Source organism: Thermobia domestica, chromosome 7, assembly GCF_964235325.1.
Source record: "Thermobia domestica chromosome 7, izTheDome1.hap1.1, whole genome shotgun sequence".
NCBI classification, from domain to species: domain Eukaryota; kingdom Metazoa; phylum Arthropoda; class Insecta; order Zygentoma; family Lepismatidae; genus Thermobia; species Thermobia domestica.
In genome coordinates this window covers 168,619,162-168,641,663 of record NC_137460.1, presented here as the reverse complement: position 1 = coordinate 168,641,663, position 22,502 = coordinate 168,619,162, and the positions used below count along the sequence as shown (strand labels likewise).

Here is a 22,502-nt window from a genome sequence, read left to right as displayed (position 1 = left end):
GTCCATTCTGCCCGGAAGGGGGAAGGAACGAAATCGGCCAAATATAGGCTGAACAACCTCTGTATTACAAACTCCTGCAGAATTTCGGCAATTACTTCAGGAAAATATTTAATCAAATGTCCAAGCACGTCCTTAAAAATATCTCGTACAACATTCCCTGGATGTCCTAAACGCGTACCGTACGTGATCCCGACGTCAGTGGAATATCCTGAGCACGTGTTCAGAACGTGAGCGGGATCTTGTTGGAACGTCCTGTAGTCGTCAGCGTACATACTCCACGAAGTGTTGACCCCTACGATTGGTACTTTCTCGGACAAACGTTATGCATTTTAGAAATGACGTCCAACAGAAATATATGTAAAATCAGAAAGGACCAGTGGTTCTATTCCGCTTTGTCTCCTGTAGATATCAATGACAGCAATAATGTCACATTGGATGAACCAGAGCGGGAACCACAAATCAACACAGATTTGACTTACCTACAAATAACTCCGGCGCTAACATAACTGGAAATTTAAGTTATGCAGGATAAAATATCAGATAACAGCAATTTCTTCCATAAGATTCGGATAATGTTAATAAATAAATAAATAAATCATCTCTCTCTCTCTCTCTATCTATCTATCTATATCTATATATATATATATATATATATACTTTTTTCGAGATTAATTTTTGTTTTTTCCTGAATTAAATAATGTAATTAGTGGTAACACACTCTAATTATTCTACTTGCATATGAATATTCAGATAGGGTTAAAAGGTGTTTGCATTTAAATTTTTAATTATCATTACTTCAATTTGTGTTACAGGGTCAGATCTAAAGACCACAGCTTTCGGATTTCATAATATTGCGTTAAGTTAGAATCGTCTGATCATTCCTTTCCTCATCTCGCAAAACCGAGGAAAGAAAATTAATCTCTTTTCAGATAAAAGCTTCTCTACCAGACAGACCCGTACCTCTGTCTCAAGAATATTCTATGTGTTATATTTTTTGATCCTTCATTTCTTAGCATGAATTTACAAAAATATTTAACCTTTGACGTGATTCAGAATGCAAGTGTACTCTCAGTGCGTCCTCTGTGTATTTTCCACGCACCCTCTGCATTCTCCATGTAATTTCTATCTATTCTCTGTGTAATACAAGTGTCTTTTTAAGTACAGTAAACGCATAACTAAAATTTTGTCTCCACTTTTGACACACAAAATTCATTAGTTACATAGGTTACAGCTGTATGTTTCAAATTATACTTGTTACATCCGGTTTAAACTAAAATTGGTAATTGATAAATTTTCATCTGTTTATCTAATTCAAAAGCTCTGTACCAGAGGCCAGCTACTCCTAGGATATATTTTTGTAATTGCGCATGTGCAACCCCTTTCCTTGTCATAAGAAATAGGATTATTAAGAGAATTCTCAACAAACAGAAAATAGTCAAGTAACCCTGTTGTACCCGATTGTTCATTATTGGTGGGAGATTAAATTCTCACCACACCTCCAATTCGCGCTGGGTGCAAATTGCGTTCCTCAACAAAACTCGAATCCACTTTAGTTTTAACCGGATGTAACAAATATAGTTTGGAACATACAGCTGTAATCTATGAGTCAGAGATATAAATATACAGTTTCTAAAACAGACAGGTATGTGAATTGTGTGTGTCACAAGTGGAGACAAAATTTGGTATTCGTGAGGGAAAAAGTCTCGTCTTCTCGAGGCGCGGACTTACGTCCGTCGCCCTTGGGGGGAAGGGGGTTCTACGTCATCTTTCACTGACTCGGTCTTCTCGTCCATCGTTATGAAGAGAAAGTCAACGTCAGCTTACCAAGATGTGATCCTACATCACTTTGGTGGGAGAACTCCGTCTATCTCCATCATCGAGTAGAGCAACTACTGACAGTTAGTGTGTGTGATTGTTGTTGAGGAATTTACCTTTTATAATACGTCACGAAACCTATTTCATCCAAGGAGTCAACCTCCTGTTATTTAAACTTTGATTTTATTCATTTAGCTCTCTCAAGCTAAAGTCTTGGGCCGAAAGTTATCAATATTTATCCCTACACACTGGCCAGGTCCGCTTCCATTTCCTTTTCTCGAACTGTTTTCATTAGTATTTATATATATATAATCACTATTGTTATTATTTTTCTCTTTCTTTTCTTCTTCTTATTCCCAATAGAGAGGAAACGTCAAATTGAATTGATTTTGGGAATAAGAAGAAAAGAAAGAGAAAAAACTGATAAGAATAGTGATTATATATATAAATATTAATAAAAATAGTTATAATATAAAATTTTAAAATGAAACGGTATTTTACAACATTAGCTGATTGTTATGTATTATAAATTTATTTTAAAAGCAACAATTAAAATATCGTTGTATATGATATGGTAACTTAACTTATTTACCGAAATGACATAGTTACACTGGATTCATATAAATTACAATTTAAATTTATAATTATAAGGTCAAAGAAAAACTATTGTCCAGGGATTAATATATATAAAACAATTCTTCTCAGAGTATAAACACCTCAACCAGTTCCTTTCCGACGAGACGTTACCATGTTGGATAGAAACAGATATGCGCTGTATTAGATAAGATGTGAAGCGAAGTTCGCCAGAAACACAAGAAATACGTCTTCCTACCTCTCTAATGAATTGAAGACTTCTTACACCCCAAGCACCACTGGTTTCAATAGCGATTGGAGTGAAAAGAAAACTTTCGAGAAGGTTGTTCTATTTTCTTTGCTTTTCAGCTTCTCTGCGATTAGCAGTTCCAGCGTTCATTACTGGCAGAGGGAGATTTGAATGAGCGTATGTATCAACGCATGTGAAGTTCCACAATCAACATTTACCTCTCATCCATGGAACCAATGTCATCCCATCCGGTCGCTTTCCATCAGAACGACAGCAACCAGAAGGTTCCCGTATTGAAGGAATTCCAGCTGTGTTAAAGGCTCGTAGTATTACATCATTAACGGAAGAGTGTCGGGCGAATCTAGCAGCGCTCTTCATACATGAAAAGCCGTGCAGGCCACGTTGGTTAACCACATCCCCACAAGCTGGACAGCGATGAGGCTCACAAACAGCTAGACCTAAACGTAAGGCAACAGCAATTCGGAAGTTTTCATTTTACAAATGAAGGCCTAAAGGCGAAGAAGGTATCGCCATCAACCATGCACCTGCTTTGGGAGATGAGGCAGCAAGGAGCCTGGTTTTATCTTCCGGAACCACAACAGATTGTAACAGATGATTATGTAATTGAGATGCAATTGGTGTATACCAAGATGACTGATAACACTTTTTGCTAATTTCTGGGAGGTTTGTATCTGCTAAGCTTGCCTACTTATTAGAGCCTTCCTGAACTGAACCATCTGGGTCCAAACAATAACCCTGTGGAAGGAGAGCTTAGATTAAACGCAGAGATCCATGGTATGACGCTAAGAATGTAGGAATCGCCATATCCACAGCTCGTCGAATACCAAGACCGCCCAAGCCAACAGGTAAACATGCTTGCATGCAAGAGTCGTCATTTAAGGAGCAGTTCAGAACTGATTCAAGGCCAGTTTTCAGGACAGTATCATAGTTTTCCAGCAAAGAACTCTCACGCCAAGATGGAAAGCATCGTAAAAAATAGGTTAAACGAGGGATTGATAAAGATGCCCGCTTTCATTGTATATGTACAGTATATCAATAATTGAATATTATGATGTCTCTATTACCTACATTAATATGAACATACATATTCCAGTTAACGTCTAAGGAAGATAAGTTACGTTATGGAAACTGTTCCGAATTAATTTAATGTTAATAGAGAAGTACATGCTCTGGTCAGAAAAAATATTAATTATTTAAGTAATAATTCCAGAGCCAACATGAAAGGACTTAATTCTATTCAGTGTTCTTCTGTTTTGTTTTATATTTTTTTTTGTATTTCACCTGTCAACCATGCGCTACCCTTCGCTAAGTTCCTTTGCTAAATATCTCATTCGGTAGCTAAAGTGATTCTCTTAAAATTGGTTGCTGGCGACAAACGTCTTCTGCTTCTTTATTTTGATTATTATTAAATTTATTCCTAGGCGAAGTTATTTTATCATGTTATTAACTAGCCTCCTGAGGTTTATAATTAACTGACATGTGAAAATAGTTAGAACCTAATAGTCTCTTTTCAATCTTTGTGGTCTGAGTAACAATGTCCTTTAAATTAAATATATTTTCCATTGTTGCTAATTGTGCATAATCGCTATTTTGTGTATAACTTATTCATGCTTAACCTTTTCAGCCCTGATTTTTTGTTTACTGATCGATTTTTATTTTTATTTTGCACTATTATGTTTTTTGACTTAACAAATGAAATATAGTCGCCATTTTGATTGCGGTTGTCATATTTACATAATTATGAGACATATACAGTCTGTTACAAAATAACTGCACCACCTGCTATAATTTCAAGGTTTTAATTTTCCTTATAAAATTGTTAATTAATTTCATCTCTAAAGGGGCTTAACATATCATACAATTGTTCGCCATTGCATTTTGATACGTTTTTGTTTATTGCTACTCATAAATTTTGTGTGATTTTTGCTCAACAGGTGGCAGTGCATTTATTATGCAAGTGGTTGCTTCATGTGTGCACAAGTCAATGGTGATCCGCTGTTCGTTGTTGATCAAAATTTGTTCCGTACGTAACGTTTTGAGCTTGTGAGTTATTGTTTATGATATGTATATGATATTTGTGATTGATCCTCTATAGTTAGTGCGATTACGTACTAGAAATGGGTAAAATACTGAACGATACATCCTCTTGTAAACAAGGGAAGATACTGGCGTTGTACTATCGTGGCCTTTCGCAATGTCAAATTGCAAAACAACTTGAACTGCATTATACAACGGTTGGTAGAGTTACTAAAAATCAAACTATGTATAATAAGTCCTCTTTGAGAGACAAATGTGGCCGAAGGCGAAAAACAAACCCATGGATAGATAGAAAAATTAAGGCTCTAGCTCTGACAAGCAGAGCATCGTCTTCACGACAAATTTCTCAAACTGTGTCCGATGATACTGCTATTAGTGTAAGCTACGTAACAGTTGTTAGACGACTAAAGGAAAAAGAAATTCGGAAGAAAACACCTAGAAAGAAGCCGATACTTAACGCAAGTCACGTAAGAGCTAGGAAACACTTTCTTACCATGTACGAAGCATGTGGTGTTGAAGAATGGGAACAGGTGATTTTCTTCGTTGAAAAAAGTTTAGGGTGCTTGGGAATGACAGTGGCGTCCGACTATGGATGAGAAGTGGGGAAGAACTTAATAGCGACTGTATATCACCAACAGAGAAATTTGGTGAGAGTGTAATGGTGTGGGCTGTTTCACGTCTAAAGGTGTCGGAAGACTAGAAATTTGCAACAGGTCAGTTAATGCACAGTATTACATGGACATTTTAAAACGTAAACTTCTAGCAACAGCAAAGGATCATTTCTCAGGCAAAAACTTAGATTACTTCACATTTCAAGATGATAATGCGCCGTGTCACAGAGCTGCTCTGGTTAGGAAGTGGTTTTCAGACATGCATATCCAAAGGTTGTGGTGGCCACCTAACTCTCCAGACATGAGTCCTATTGAAAATGTATGGCATATAATGTCTCGCAAGCTTTCAGGGAAGTACTCCCAAACAAGGAAGGAGTTTATTGAAGCTATGGTGCAAGTTTGGTTCCATGAGTTAGACGAATCCTTTTGCCAGTCTCTCGTACACAGCATGCCAAGTAGATTGGCAGCACTGAAAGTGGTACATGGGAAAAATACAAAGTACTGAACGGGGTATATACACAGTTAAGGCTTTTATACACTTAACAATACTGTTCAAGAAAACTCGCATCCATTTCTTGTTCATTAATGAGATGTTAACATGTGGTCATACAAAGTGCATGAAAACAAATATGTTCATATTTTTTGTAACAATGGCTATTTGTAGCTTATTATTACATAATATATTGTATTTGAATCTTTTGTCTCTATATATGTAATAGATAAAACACCAAAAGATGTATAGAAATAATTTGAAACCATTGCAATTAATATATGTCATAAGATATGTTACAATTCGCAAAATGTATCGATTTTTCTTAGGTGGTGCAGTTATTTTGTAACAGACTGTACATTTGTGTACACTAGGGTTAAATCATGTATGAAAATACAAAATTGCATAAATCGAAAATATCATTGTATTCTACGTAATTACAGATTAGAAATTAATCACTAAGAGCAAAAAATTACTTACTGCAAATTATTTATTTCGCTAAAAATAGATGGTTGAACTTCATCCATCATTGATTGATTGATTGATTTTGAGTTTTACGTCCCGTTCAGCAGCGAGGCTATATGAGACGTGGACCTACTGATTAACGTGGGATCCGAACCACATGAGTTCCCGCCGGGAATCGAACCCGGGTCTCCCGCGCCAAAGGCGCGTACGCTAACCGCTTCGTCCATCATGGTACAGCCTACAAGTATTGTGCGTAGCTTCCTAACAATAGATGAAAGCACTAGAGAAATAGCGGAACAAATTAAAATCAGACATTAAAATCAGCCATTTCTAATCCTCCATAGTAATTATGGTAACTTTGAAATATAGTGTACACATATGTTACTGCCAGGGCCAAAAGGGTTAAAATATAAAGCATTGTTTGCCGTCCCACTACGAATTAACTATTTCTTGGCGATAAATTCTTATTGTTCACTTTCACTAGTGCTCAAATAAAACTCCTTTGTTGTTCTTATATTCCGCCACCTCAACTTGTAACCAGCGGTAAGATATTCTGCTACAAACTGGTAATCGGCTGACTAATTAGCTTTTCGCAAACAACAGCCATTTGAATTTTAACGGGCTCTGATAAGGCAATAACTAGTGCTTTACCACCGCCCTGTTTACTGATTTATAACTATCTATAGGAAACTCGTAATTAGTGTTATTTTTATTAATCTTTTGTAAACGTTCTCATAAGAAGGTGTCCATTAGTGACCCTTTCTGTAAACCGACACCACTGTCTCCCTTGTATTGTTGACAGTTGACAAAATATAGCAGACCAAGTCAAGCTATTCTTTGAAATTAAATAAGATCAATCAAGATTTTTAACTAAATTTCCAAATTACGCCTTAAGTGTAATTTTGTGACATACGGTCGAGACACACGTCGCTAGCTGCCTCCACAAATTGGTGCTCAGCACTGGATTACTACAAATTAGTAGCCAGCGAAAGAAATAGGAAAAAATGAACATGGTTGAAAATACTCTTAACTTCGTTTTAACTTTAATAAAGAAAGTAGCATACATATAAGCAAACACTAGTAATGCACTTCCGTATCATGTTTCTTAAAAAAAAAAGTAATGAAATCTTTAAGTTTTACGTCCCACGGTTATGCCGGGTAGGCTAAAGGAGACGGTGTAGATGAGAGATGAATGAAATGGTGGAATGAAGAAGTGGGAGGAAACGGGAGAACCCCGGGAAAACCCACAAGCACGGTGTTTGTCCACCACGAAGTCCACACGGCGCGAGCTGGGATCGAACCAGGCACCCCAAGCACCGGAGGTGAACGCTCTACCACTGAGCCACTGCGCCCCCCATGTTTCTTAAAAGACTACGTAAATAGTCAGTATGAAAAATGTACAAACGAAATGTTAAATTTGCCAAAGATGAACATTTTTTTTTATTTACCTGCTTATACTCTGATATAATAACGCTGTTCCGTGTACTTTCATTTTCAGAACGTTGCAGCTCTCTTTTCAGCATTTCCTTTACCTGAAAATTAAAAAATAGAAGTTGTCTGAAACATAAATAATTGAAATGAAATTTTGTTCTTCTTCGCTTTTGAAAGAAGATATAAATCAGGTTTCACCTAATTTGTGATTACAGAAAACTACTGCAAGAAATACTGACTAATCTCAAGATTAATGTCCTAACTGAGGAAAGAAATATGAACATAAAACGAATTACTCGATTATTTGTAATCTTTCATAAAGGTACTCGTAGAACAGCACGATGAAGTATATATTCACAAAAATCAACGATCAAAGTGAGACTCATCTTTTACCATTAAGAGCTGAAAGAACCATAAGTTAAAAAAAAAAAAAAAAGTGTAATTATTCACAGACATTACTTTAGAATCAAATTATGATTTTTACTATACAATGCTTTAATAAAGATTTATACAAATTTATAATGGTGAAATAAAACAAAAGATCAAAATTTTAAATAGCTAATTATCCTGGGGTTACATAACGATTACTTTTATTTATAAACATATCGTAACGACTGTTTTACTATTTTTGTAGTACAATCTCAAGGAATTATCAGATTATGAAAATACAAGATTCGGTCAACATCTAATGCACAATCTTTAATGACTGTGAATTTGTAAGTCACACACTGTGCTTGGTACATACGAATTCACAACTATTAACTACAAATCAGGATCATTCAGTATATACACTAGCTACACATTTAATTCAGCGTTCTTTTTAACTTACAAAGTCACCTTGGTTAAATAGTACATCTTGTTTTCGATACCATCCTCTAACCTCTTGGACTAAATTGTCATCGTTTACATACCACGTAGAAATTATTTCAATCTACGAAAAAGGTAAAAATGTGAAGGAGTCAGGTCGGGACTGTAAGATGGGTAAAAAAAATTAAGTCCCAACGCTTACGACGGCTAGGCTAAAGGAGACGGTGATGATGAGAAATTAAGGAAATGGTGGAATGAAGAAAGTGGGAGGAAATGGAATAACCCCGAGAAAACCCACGCACACGGTGTCTATCCACCACGAAGTTCACTTGGTGCGAGCTGGGATCGAACCAAGGACCCCATGAACCAGAAGTTAAAATGGGTGAAGCATCGAAGTCCACCCAAACCTTAAAATTTGTGCGTGGTGTGCGGCCTAGTAATATCCTCATGAAATTTGATTTGCGTGTCTTCTAGACCAGTCCTTTAGTTGTAATTGCTCTTTATATCTCTTCTTTTGTTAATTGAAGTAATTTTCAAGACATCCATGAAGATAAGCTTATTTTGGTCCGAAAAGATGGTGGTCATGATTTTGTCTTTGGAAAGGGTAAGATTTTGTTTCTTTCTTTCTTAATTTGCGATGTTATATGGAGCCATTGGATGGACTGATGCTTTGAAGAAAAGGCATAATGATAGACCCAGGTCACAAGTCTCATCATCACACGTTATGACGCAATTAAACGCCTCAGTAGATGCTGCTGATAAAGATTCGATAGGCTAAGCAAATTTATTTCCGGGCTTGCATCGCTTCTCTTGTTAGAACTTTTCACGCCGATTTTGAGCACAATTTTCGATATTTAAGATTTGAAAGAAACTTAAGGACAACTTCTTTCGAGCTTGACAATCTTACCACAATTTCCTCCGCACGACACAAATTTTGGTCTTTTGTTGCAGGGGAGAGCCTGCCTGGCCTTATTTTGCCACTAATATAACGATCACCAATCTGAAAGCGCTGAGTCCATCTCTGTATAGTGCTTCTATTCAGAGGTACGTTTACATACACAAGTTGCAGTTTGGAATGAATTACTTGAGCTGAAATGTCTCCGGACTAACTCTATTTCCAACCGCTGTTGGATTCTGATGTTTACTTCAGGCTCCACATCTGCAAGAATTTTAAAACAAAAATATTCGATTCTGATTGCAGATTCGAAAGAGTAAATTGTATCCATCATCTACATTAAATAACGATCAGGGTTGTTGGAATTTTTCCTAGCCGAAAAAAAAAAGCGTTTTTTTAATTTTATTTTTATTTTTGGATAAAATCCACATAGAAACATAATGAAACAAAGTGTTAAGTAGAATAAAGTTGTGACTAAAATTGATCAGGAATAGTTGTGCGCACCCTCACGCTCAAAAAAAAAAAAAAAACGTATACTGTAACTCAAGAATTTTCGAATTTATTCCATTTTCCTTATGTTATTGTTAAAATTCTGTTATTAGTAAGTGGAGATAATAGAAAGCAATCCATCTAAGGAGAAATTTCCAAATAATATAATAAAATAATAAAAATTTAAGCAAAAAACAAAATTATGCTCGCTTTTGCGTATATTGGTAATCATGCTTTCGAGGGACTTTTGCAGTAGCACAGCACGATTGCGCAGGGAATTTCAAATTGGCAGTCGTGGAGTTAAGGAACTGGGAAGTGTAGTAAAGTATTGCATTTATTGGTTTTAAAATAGCGTCTAGATTGTCTGCCAAATATAAATTAGCTTTTGTAACCAAGATGTCATACGGAAATATAGAAACAAACAGGTAATCCCTTGTCTTGAGGTTGGAAGTAGCATGCGCCATAGCTATTAGCATTTATTTGTTAAGAAAAAGGGAACAAGCAGAAAGCAGTTTCCGTGGATATGTGGGTAGCGGGTGGATTAGTAGTTCTTATACTATTTTGACACCAGATCGAATCCCATCCTTTTTTTATATATACATAATAGGAAGTGTATAATTTTCATGTTAATAAGAACCGAAGCAATAGAATACGGAAATAACTTATTATATTTTCCTTTAATGACGTATTTATCCAGAATTAGAGTACTATTCTTAATAGCTATTGTTTTCAGTTTATGCTATTGTATAGCTTCTTCTCTCATCCACTTTTGTTGTAAAAAGAACAATTGCCTCCAACAAATACAAGGAAATATACACAGAAACAGACATCTTATTATCAAACGTGATTTATCGTGATAAAATGGCAAGTTGCCATTACTTAAAAATTATTATTATTATTATTATTATTATTATTGAAGCTGGTTTCTCTTTAGCTTTCAGCTAAAATATATTTTTCTTTGTAAGACTATATTTTATAAGGCAAGGTGAGCGACCATACCCATCAATTTAGCTAGGGAGTGAAAGATATTTCTTTTTATACAAATATTTTACAGGTTTAGGTGCGTGAAACACCAATACACAATGGTCTCGCTTATCCGACCTTCGTTTATTCCACATACCGGATTATCTGTCATATCATTGCAGATAAAAGTAGCATCAATCGGTAAGAACTGCAAGTTGTGGTCTTAATCTATTTTTTGATGCTCTGGAATCTATCGCCTAGCGCGCCCGTCTACCCCATGCCTTGTATGTCTATCATTCAGTGCAGACACGTATCCAGGTTTTCTTTACTGAGGGGTCCCAATACTAATCCTCGAGGGCACGTATTTCTAATGTTTTAAAAACATCAATAAAAATGAAATGAAATTTTTGAGTTTTACGTCCCACGGTTATGCCGGTTAGGCTAAAGGAGACGGTGATGATGAGAGATGAATGAAATGGTGGAATGAAGAAAGTGGGAGGAAACGGAAGAACCCCGAGAAAACCCACGCACACGATGTTTGTCCACCACAAAGTTCACTTGGCGGGAGCAGGGTTTGAACCCGGGACCCCAAACACCAGGGGTGAACGCTCTACCACTGAGCCACCGCGGCCCCAACATCAATAAAATATCACTAATAATAATAATGCAACAGTTCTGTATTTCTCTTAAACTTTTCATATTTTTAATTTAAAACCGGTTTACTTTGAACAAACTGCATTGTAGCACAAACAAAATAAAACATATTTTCGAGAGACATAACTATAACTAAGGAAAACTCTCTGCTACGTATGTCACATAACAAAAATAGCAAGAAGGCAATGAGTGTATCGCTCTAATACATTAAAGCTATAAACAAAACGGAAATGAAATGTTAATCCTATTTACGTGTTCTTTAATTCCACCTTAAATCAATGGCATTACGGTATGTTCTTAGAATTATAACAAGACAACAACACATTGCCCAAAGTTTGGACACTGACTCAAAGTAAACTGATATAAAAGAACCTCAAAAGGGTAAAAGCAAGTTTATTAAAAAGTACTTGAGTTTGGGAGGAGGACAACCCTCAGGACCTCACGCTGGATACGTTCCTGATTCAGTGCAGTGCATTTATATGTTAAAAAACATGATTATTAGATGCGTAATATGTGAAATTAGTCTATATCATAGTTTTACTTTTAATAGGTCTTTTCTTAACACATCCATATTACCCGGCGTTCTGCCTGCCTGTTTATGTCGGATAAGGAAAACTTTACTGTATTTCCAGATAGCATGTACTAGAATTGTATCATCCTAGAACAGACAATAGTGTGAAATGCTTATATTCATCATCATCATCATAGGTATTCTGCCTTTATTGGCAGGTCACTTGCTGCAGCTGAGAAGCTTCCATGCTCCACGGTCCTCCGCTAACCTTTTCGTCTTCGCGTATGATCTTTCTGTTTTAATATCATCCATTAATTGCAGTCTCTTTCACCCCCTCCTTCTCTTTCCCGCCACCATACCCTCTAGGACGTCCCTCATGATACAATCTCTTCTTAGGCAATGTCCCAACCAGTTTCTCTTCCTCTTCCTAATAATATCTAAAAGTGTTCTTTTCTCACCCACCATCTCTAACACCCTCTCATTCGTTTTCCGCTCGACCCAACTAATTTTTTTCCATTCTTCTCCACACCCACATTTCGAAGGCTTCCAGTCGATTTTCGTCACCTTTACGTAATGTCCACGTTTCCGCCCCATACAGTACAACACTCCACACGAAGCATTTTATGAGTCTTTTTCTCAACTCTTTGTTCAAGGTCCCACAAAACAGACTTTTCTTTCTTTTAAGGCTTCTTTCGCCATTCCTATCCTTGCTTTTATTTCACGTTCGCATTTCATGTCATTACTAAGAACACTACCCAGGTATCGAAAACTATTCACTTATTCTATTTTCTCCCCTCCTACTTTTATATTTGACACAGACCCCTTCGTTCCAATCACCATGGCTTTTGTCTTTCTAACATTTATTTTCATCCCATATCTAACATTTATATTAAAAGGGTGGAATAAAAAAGCATAAGTACAGTTTTCGTAGCGTGAGAACAAATTAAAAACAATTCAATATATTTCCTAGGTTTCAGATCATCGTCTTGTGTGTCGATGTGTATTCTTTTTTAAACATAGTTTTAAAAGTCATACCATTCGCAATATTCTTAAGGAAATCGAAAGAAAAACTCCCATGTGCCTCTTGTAACAAAGGGGCTTAAGTCCGAAATCCGATTCCCACGTTAAATTATATATAACAAATCGACGCATAAAAGGAGTGTTAAATAAACTAAACCAAATAAATCAATCACTCAAACAAAACATACAATATTAGGAAGATATCAAGGATATATTATTTAAAAGAGGTTAGAGCGACTGAAATGTCCATCTTAAATGAGTCACTTTCAAAGGTAAAAAATGAAAACTACAATACCAAGTTCAGTCAGCAATCTCTGGCTAAGTTATCCTGCCAAGAATTTGCTGAAATACCAGGAACGGCAGCAATCGATGGTAGAGATTAGGATAATATTGTAAGTAGGGCAGGGTTTTATACTTCAAATCATAGCTCGTATATATATCATCCTTTGAGAAGTTACATTGAAGTGCATACCGTTGCTGAGCCTTCAAAAAGCTCCATGTGCAGTAGGGTGGGTCGAAAAAAACGATTTCTTTCAAATCGAATTCTAATAGTGCGGAAAAGTTGGACCATCTATCGAAACGTGTAAGTGTAAATTTTTTTTTGAAATCGCGTAATATCTTCAGTTCGCGCATCCAGATTAAAGTTTCACCAAATTGTCAAAAATCGTACTTTTTTTGGAACACCCTGTATAGAACACAGGTTGCTTCTGATAGTTGTGGCAGAGCGCTAATTCTCAAGTAGGCATGTAACAATACACAGAAGGAAAGAAAATCAACATCGGATAATATCTTCAGTTCTTGCTCTAAGGTCAAAATCTCGTGAAATTGTAAAAAATCGTACTTTTTGGAAGGCTCTGTATAAAATAGTTTATGTTGTTATAGTTTTAATATGGCTGTTATATTTTTCCCAACCATGCGGGAATATTCAGAAAAAAGAAAATAGAAATTGGATAGTATCTTCAGTTCGTGTATTGGAACTTAAAAATCGAAAATTTTACGAAAGGAACCAATTTCTGTTTTCGATCTGAGCGTGCAGCGCTTCGCTCATTTCTGATCTTAGTAATGACCCAGAACTCACCACGAGGAGGTGGCTGCACTTCGAGTTCCACCCAAACCCTTCCCAACCATTGTAGAAGTTTCAAATGTATTTCTCTTGTATTTCTGGCATAACTTTAAAATAAGACTTCTTACTAAAATCTGGCATTATAGAGCGTGACAAAAGTGTGGTCCGAATAAAACCATCTCTGTTTAAGGAGCCACACACTTTTGTAGCAGCCTGTGTTACAAGTTCAACACATCTTTCTACGGACTGCGTGTGACATGGAAATTTTATGTAGTCAAACTTTGGTAGTTCTTTTGTCTTTAGAAATAACAAAATACTCGCTGTTGTTACATGGGCCATTGTTGGTGGTGATGGAAGTTTACACGTTGACCAATTTATCAATTCGGTATAGTCAGTTGCTTCAAAATTGATATCAGGTGGTAAAAAATTTCTCACACTTTTACCTGATGGTGGTTGATTCCTCGATTTCCACAATCTTCTGAAAGCTAATTCTCTTATGTGTTTCCGTTCATTACATTTTAATGAGTTACCTTTCAGACATCTTTTCGAGTATCTAGATGGTGACACGTTAGGCCCCAAATCATTTTCTGGAACTATCGCCAAACAATTGAAACACTGTGAGCAGCTTCCTGTTGTTGGTTATGAGAATAGTCAGACCGAAGATATCTCCGTAAAAGAAAATGACCTGAGCAAAGACCAAAAATATCTTCTTCATATTGCTTAAGCTATAAACAGCGGCGAGTGTCCAAGTGATCTTGCAGTAAAGGATCCAGGCCCAATAAGTCATTCAAGGTGGCTTACTATAGCGAATCGTATTTTAAGGTTATATATTTCGACGGAATATCCTTCATTTGAGCTGAAGATATTGGCGACTTACATTGTAAAAACATATGCGCCAGCTTGGTTTGCTATTAAACAAAATTCGTCTGTAAAAGATGGTGCAAAACATGTGTTTAAATTGATTCAGACATCACGATATCTACCGGAAAATTTTTAGAAATTATCGATCCTGTAATACAGCGAAACGCTTTTTTTTTTGCGCACCCTGAAAACCTTATTTTGGGCATGGCGATGGATGAACGCAAACACATAAGAAAATTAGCTTCCAGAAGATTGTTGAAATCGAGGAATCAACCACCATCAGGTAAAAGTGTGAGAAACTTTTTACCACCTGATCTCAATTTTGAAGCAACTGACTATACCGAATTGATAAATTGGTCAACGTGTAAACTTTCATCACCACCAATAATGGCCCATGTAACAACAGCGAGTATTTTGTCATTTCTAAAGACAAAAGAACTACCAGAGTTTGACTACATAAAATTTCCATGTCACACGCAGTCCGTAGAAAGATGTGTTAAACTTGTAACACAGGCTGCTACAAAAGTGTGTGGCTCCTTAAACAGATGGTTTTATTCGGACCACACTTTTGTCACGCTCTATAATGCCAGATTTTAGTAAGAAGTCTGATTTTAAAGTTATGCCAGAAATACAAAAGAAATACATTTGAAACTTCTACAATGGTTGGGAAGGGTTTGGGTGGAACTCGAAGTGCAGCCACCTCCTCGTGGTGAGTTCTGGGTCATTACTAAGATCAGAAATGAGCGAAGCGCTGCACGCTCAGATCGAAAACAGAAAATGATTCCTTTCGTAAAATTTTCGATTTTTAAGTTCCAATACACGAACTGAAGATACTATCCAATTTCTATTTTCTTTTTTCTGAATATTCCCGCATGGTTGGGAAAAATATAACAGCCATATTAAAACTATAACAACATAAACTATTTTATACAGGGTCTTCCAAAAAGTACGATCTTTTACAATTTCACGAGATTTTGACCTTAGAGCAAGAACTGAAGATATTATCAGATGTTGATTTTCTTTCCTTCTGTGTATTGTTACATGCCTACTTGAGAATTAGCGCTCTACCACAACTATCAGAAGCAACCTGTGTTCTGTACAGGGTGTTCCAAAAAAAGTACAATTTTTGACAATTTGGTAAAACTTTAATCTGGATGCGCGAACTGAAGATATTACGCGATTTCAAAAAAAAAAAATTTACACTTACACGTTTCGATAGATGGTCCAACTTTTCCGCACTATTAGAATTCGATTTGAAAGAAATCGTTTTTTTCGACCCACCCTAATGTGCAGATTTTGCTCAAAGTATTTTTTTTACAGATGTAGGTGCAGTTCGGTATAGAGCATATACCTACAACCGTGCTGACCGCACACCACCCCAAAGTCGTGAGTGCCACAAGTTCTCTTCTACGCCCTGGCACAATAAGAGCTGTTGCGTTCAGAGAGAGAGAGAAATAACTTAAATCTATTGCATTTACATGCGTTCATAAATGTTAACTTACGCTTATAAGTTATGTAAATGATAGTTTCGTTTTCTGTTTATTATTATTATTATTAATTCTTATTATTATACATTTCTTAACACACTGACTGCCATGTGTATGGAATTCCATACATACGGCTCTTCCGTGCAGCGCTGCGTGTGTAATTTTCCATACACAAATAATATCTTCCAAGTTTGTTGTGTTCATTCTATAGGTGTGTATCTAATTAGATACGTATGGCGTAGAAGTCAAAATTTAATGTCCATGTCACGTATATGCAAAGCCATACACAAAGAAATTTATGAACAAGGACATTTATGGGGCTTAAACAAAGGCGAAAACAAAGTATTACTGGAGAGTGTTATCCGTGGTACACAGGTGATAACGATCAACAGTTTTAAATTTAAACAAATAGAGTTTTAATTAAGCACGAAATTAACTTATAGTGTACAGTGGAGTAGGCTCAGGAGTTCGCTAGGATCGTTACAATATCGAACCCCGTGAACTCCACTGCAAACCTGTCCGCAAGCCCTCAGCAATGTTCAACAAATATTGTGTTCTAATGTTCATTTCAGTGCAAACTAGATACGAACTTCAATTCTTGCCCTCAAACGAAGGTGCAGACTATTCATGATTTGCAGTATTATTATTTTTTAAATAAAATTCTCGCGAACCGTATTTCTAAATCGAAGGGTAGGGAGCCTCTCTCTCACCCACTGTATTTTCCTAACATGTCTCCCAGCGATTACATTTTTTGGTATATCAATCACTTCTTTAGGATAACTTTATCACTCCGTAGGATAACTTTACCTAGAGACACTGATTAATCTGGTATTATATTTTCCCCTTTTTTACCTTTGCAATTGACAATCATCAGTTGGACATTTCAGTCGCACCTACCTAATATTAGCAACGTTTCTTCGATAATTTCGCAACGTATTATTTCTTTTGTTGATTAGCTTGGTTAGGCTTACTTAAACACTTTTTTCTTTGCCCCAACGTGTCATCTATACCTTAACATTGGATGAAAATACACTAGCTCTCACCGGGAATCAAATCCAGAACCAATGCACTTGAATCATTTGGCCACAATAAGGCACATTTAAAAAGAAGTTTCAATTTTGTTAGGAAGATTGTGATTATGTTTAACATTTAAAAATATATTTAAGAAAGGGTACGGAACATACACACTGAACTTTCTCGCTCGAATTTCTTAAACTGACTCGTGTTAGGCTGCAGCTATTACTGAAACATTTATTTGGAAAATGCGAATAAAATGGGTTTTGGAAAAATTTGTTCGAAGAAATTTTAGGCCTAAAAGTAAAGTACTCATTAGTCATATTTCCTTACAAATAATTTATGACATATATTAGAATTATTAAGGAAATAATTCTATGTGAACTATGAGCAAAAGCGTCTGAATAATTTCTGAGACAGTCGTCAAAAAAGTCAACCCTCAGTTACGTGGCCACTAAAAACTCAGTCATAGATACGTTTATAATGGCGTAACGATAAGTTCTACCGTAAGTCTTTTCAAAATCAACGATATGACCACAAGATGCTTAAGAATGATGTCCCAAGTGGACCTGAAAGAGCAAAATTTACACTGAAATTTGCTCAAGTGGTGATTTGACTCTTAATATAACACCACTATAACAAATACCACACTTCAAGATCTTACAGACGCAACTCACAAAAGCAATCGGTGCAAAGCTCGTGGGGATCACTCGGGATTGTCTGTTTCACGATTCAAAGCACTAGAGATTCACGTTGTCGATACAACTAAACAGTTGCAATAATAACATGTGTATCACGTGAGTCGTTGTAAATCATATTGTAGAATATCTAGATAAATTCTGGAGCAGTATTGGATGACTGACGTAAGGCAGAGTTGAACTCGAGATTCGTGGAGAGCATTTTAATACTTGATATTAACACTATGGAAATTTAACGGGGTTCTGTCGATACGACTACGAAAGCCGCTGGTTGAGAATTAAGTTTCTCTTTCAGCACATCTAGACTATATGAGATTTGGACTAACAGCTTAATGTGGGATCCGGACCACATGAGCTGACGTCTGGAAGTTTTATGAATTTTATCCCAAAACAATAGGGTTACTCCTACAGGTTGAAGCCTGGCGTATAACAATTTTCATTCAAACTGTATGTTTTGCGAGAGTTCACGTAGAACACACCGACAGAGGCAGACGCACAAATAATGATCAATTGGAATTATACAAGCTCATAACACTTGTGTCAGTTACTACTGAGCTATTATGCATTACAGAAATTAGATTTTTATTATGTTTAAATTTCATATTTACATTGTTTTACAGTTCATGAATTACTATTCCATTCCAACAAACCAGTCGGTTTTTTTCATAGTCCAGCTAACAAGAAAATACACGCTTCGCTTCATGAAAAGAGGGGCGGCAGCCTAGTTAGGAAGACGGTTCACTCCCAGGTGCGCAGCCAGGGTTCGATCTCAGTTGGGTGGAATTTTTTTTTTTATCATTTTATGTTCGTTCCAACGCTACTCTGATGTTCACCCGGTCTTTTCAAAATGGGTATCTCGGGGAATCCGGGAAAGGAAAGGGGACAGAGCATGATGCTTAATCCCCAACTTCCTGAGTGACCAAGTGAAGAGTATGTGGAGCAGTATTTCAACCTGGCTGATGTACGACGTCGAGGCTAGTTTTTACGGTTATACTCTAGACAGAGAAAACGTAGAGCAAAGAATGGGAAAGAACGAAATACGCTGAATGGAATAAAACAGGCGTTGGCAGGGTACGACTAGTCATCAACAATGATGTAGGTTGAGTAAATAATCAGTGGGTAAGTAAATAAAAGTGGGTATTTACCCTTTTCCTATTTATCTACCCAGAAAGTGAGCATTTTACGAAAATTTAATATATATGAAGTTGTTTAAATTGTTAGTAATACCGATGGTTTCTTATATATTTTATTTGTTCACAAAATACAATCCAAATATGACACAACGGATATGTTATACTGAAACACATAGTAGACCTTAGTTTTATGGAAAGGTACACGTTTTTAGTAATCATAGGAAACAACGTGTCTAACATAAGAGAATCTTTAGTTAGTGTGAATCTTTGCGCTATCTTGTTGATCTCTTCCATTTGCTTTGTGGTGATAATGCAGAGTACCCATCGATAAAGAGATTGGAAAATGTAACTGATATTGAAAAACATGAAGGATAGAGTCACTTACATGTACTCTTTACACAAACTGTAAAGAAGAAGAGGGTTGAAATTTCGTTGAACTTGGTAAAAAATAAATAAAAAAATAATTTTAAAAAAACTGGAATTTAAAAAAAATAAATAAAAAGCTTCGATTCAGCAATCGCTTCTTGTGAGTGAGGAATTATCAATACTATTGGACTTCTGGGCTGAGGTATATTATAAAAGTAGCCATTTCAATACCTGTAAGGGACGTGATTAATTACTTCGAGTTGAGTGAGCCTTAGACAGACACCATTCACTCAAAATACCTGAATTTTAGTGTAATTCTGAGAGAACAGTAACTAACGTCACACCTTACGAAAAGAGAAGAGCAATCAATAATGGAAAATTTTAGACAAAGAAGTGAATTCGGTTTGGCTCCCATTCATCTGGCTGCAGATATCGTCAATCTTATTCGACAAGGCTGCAAAGTAACGTCTGAAGAATTCCCTAATGGACTATCTCATCTGAAAGTAGAGAACAAATACGATTGAAGTCTAGAGCAAATTTACTGATTATAGGGACAAAGAAGGAATTTAGGCAACGAAGATTTTGTGAGATATGGTGCGCAACAGAGTTCACTAGGTCTCCCGCTGGTCTAACAGCTAGAGTCTGTGCTCTAGTTGGTTCCGAGTTCATTCCTGGTAGAAGAGTTGTAATGTTTGAACGTATTACAGTTCTTCGGATTTCACTTCCACCTGCTGATCCACGTCTCATATTGCCTCGGCACTGAAAATGGACGCTAAACTTTAACAAACAACAAATAAACTCATACTTTGATGGGAAAATATCGAAGCATCACTCAATTAGCTGATGCCATTCGAATCTTTAGTGCTCCGATTACATTTACTGCTATAGAAAGAACCTGGTTTTTGAATAGGAAATAGTCTGAAATTTGACACTACAACGGTCACGATTAATGTCACTCAGAAACCACTCGGCAGATATTGGTATAGAACATACTAAAACATCAGAGATATTGTAAGACGATAAAGACGAAACGAATGACAGAAGAAGAAATAAATGCTAGTGATGACGACACGGAAGAATTACGTGACGATTCTGACTTCGATTTTACTACTGATTTTGCACAGGAAGTGAAGAGAAAAAATTGTGTTACGTTTACTTGATGGTGTATACAGTAAGTTCGTTTTTATATATTGGAATTTCTCCTTTAGAACGTTTATCAACGTTGTAATATTTTGGATTTTGCAGTCGTAATGAAGGTGAAAATTACTCGTAGTACTGTCAACATGTAACTCATATGTATACTTGATATATTATATATATTCCAACATACATTATGTGTACGCTATTTCCACAAAATTATTTACTCTTCGTACTTATTTAAGTAGCAAGATGTCTTAGTTATATTGCAAATGTATAGTAAGATAACAGCAATTAAACTGCTATGCACTACGTTGCCTAATACGTTCAAAAACTTAGCTTATGTGAATCTCATGCATGCTTGTTTTGTCTGTTTCTATTATTGCATGGAAAGAGCTAGCTGATTAATATCGTTGAATGACTCTGTTAAGATCGTCGAACACGTTCGTTTTCAAGGAAGCAGCCTTATTTAGACCCATCATTCGTATTGTGTTAGCAATTATATTGTGTACGTTAGTAGATGAATGCGAAGGAAATTGTATTTGATTTAAAAAAAAAAAAAAGTATGATAATCTACACATCAATATAAAATCAAATTGTATATGTATATAGAAGAAACAGTCCAAAGGTTGGTTTGTTCCCTATTGGAATCCTAGCAATTGGGCGCCGTCATGAGTACACTTTTATTGAAGAATTTATGGAGTTCTAGAATGGCCAATTCCTTTCGATAGAGTTAATAAAGGGAATGTCGAGTTAATGCAGAAAAAGACGATGGTGAATGTACATAGATATGCAATTAATACCGTGTTACTTAATATATATATAAAATTTTACCTTAAACTACTAGAGAGAATATAATTATTCAGTGCTTATTTAGTGCTCTTGTTGGAGGTGATAGAAAAAAGCAAGGGGAAATCCAAATATTGAAACTTGAAACCAAAATACCCACACTAAAATATAAATTTTGGACCCGAGTATTTGTCCGCTGAAATAAATGCACAGGTATTCTACATTGCTAGTCATGAATACAAGAGAAGTGGATTTACAAAACCATCGATTACGCCTTGCTTTCCGGTCATCATTGTCTTCTGTCTATGATAGATCTGCTGTGTGCTCTTTCTCTCTGGCTGATTTAGAATACGAGCAGCAATCTGTGATGTCAGCGATTATCCAGTTAAACACTAGTGACTGTGAAGGTTTTACTTTTAGAAGTAGCCGGTGAGCCTTCATAATCTGAGAGAGGAGGAGACTTTTACTTACTTGTATTATTACTATTACTGATAGAAGCTATCCTGAAACATAGACTTAAAGTTGAGGTGATGTATATTTTAGTGGGTATTTTGGTTTCAATTTTCTTTATTTGGATTTCTTCTTGCCTTTGAACGATGCTAAACCTTAAGTAAATAGATTTCATTGGAAAGCCTGGAGAAAGTATACGAATTATTCACGAAAAATCGAGTGTCTTTTCAGGAATATATAACAACAAACACACGTTTACACAAAGTTCCCGAGGTTTCAATTACCATTTACGTTATATACTAAGTCACTGGTTCTTATAACTATAACTAAACCACATAAGATTAGACAAATATCATTTTATTCCACTATTTGAATCTTTCAAGGTAAGACACTTCGAACATTCAAACTTACATCATCATTATATGGCTTCCAGTACACATAGTTTGTTTACTCTTGTTGCTATGACGACGAT

The 22,502-nt window shown here is 36.1% G+C and overlaps 1 protein-coding gene across 6 annotated transcripts in view; it reads right to left on the bottom strand.

The window, feature by feature from the left end:
- GAPcenA (GTPase activating protein and centrosome-associated) overlaps positions 1 to 22,502 on the bottom strand; it is a 772,500-nt gene that overhangs the window by 90,583 nt on the left and 659,415 nt on the right. For all 6 annotated transcript variants that reach the window (XM_081765583.1, XM_081765580.1, XM_081765582.1 and 3 more), the window contains one exon: positions 7,711 to 7,794. In XM_081765583.1, coding sequence (XP_081621709.1) covers positions 7,711 to 7,794 — 84 coding nt within the window. The remainder of the gene's footprint in view (positions 1 to 7,710; positions 7,795 to 22,502) is intronic.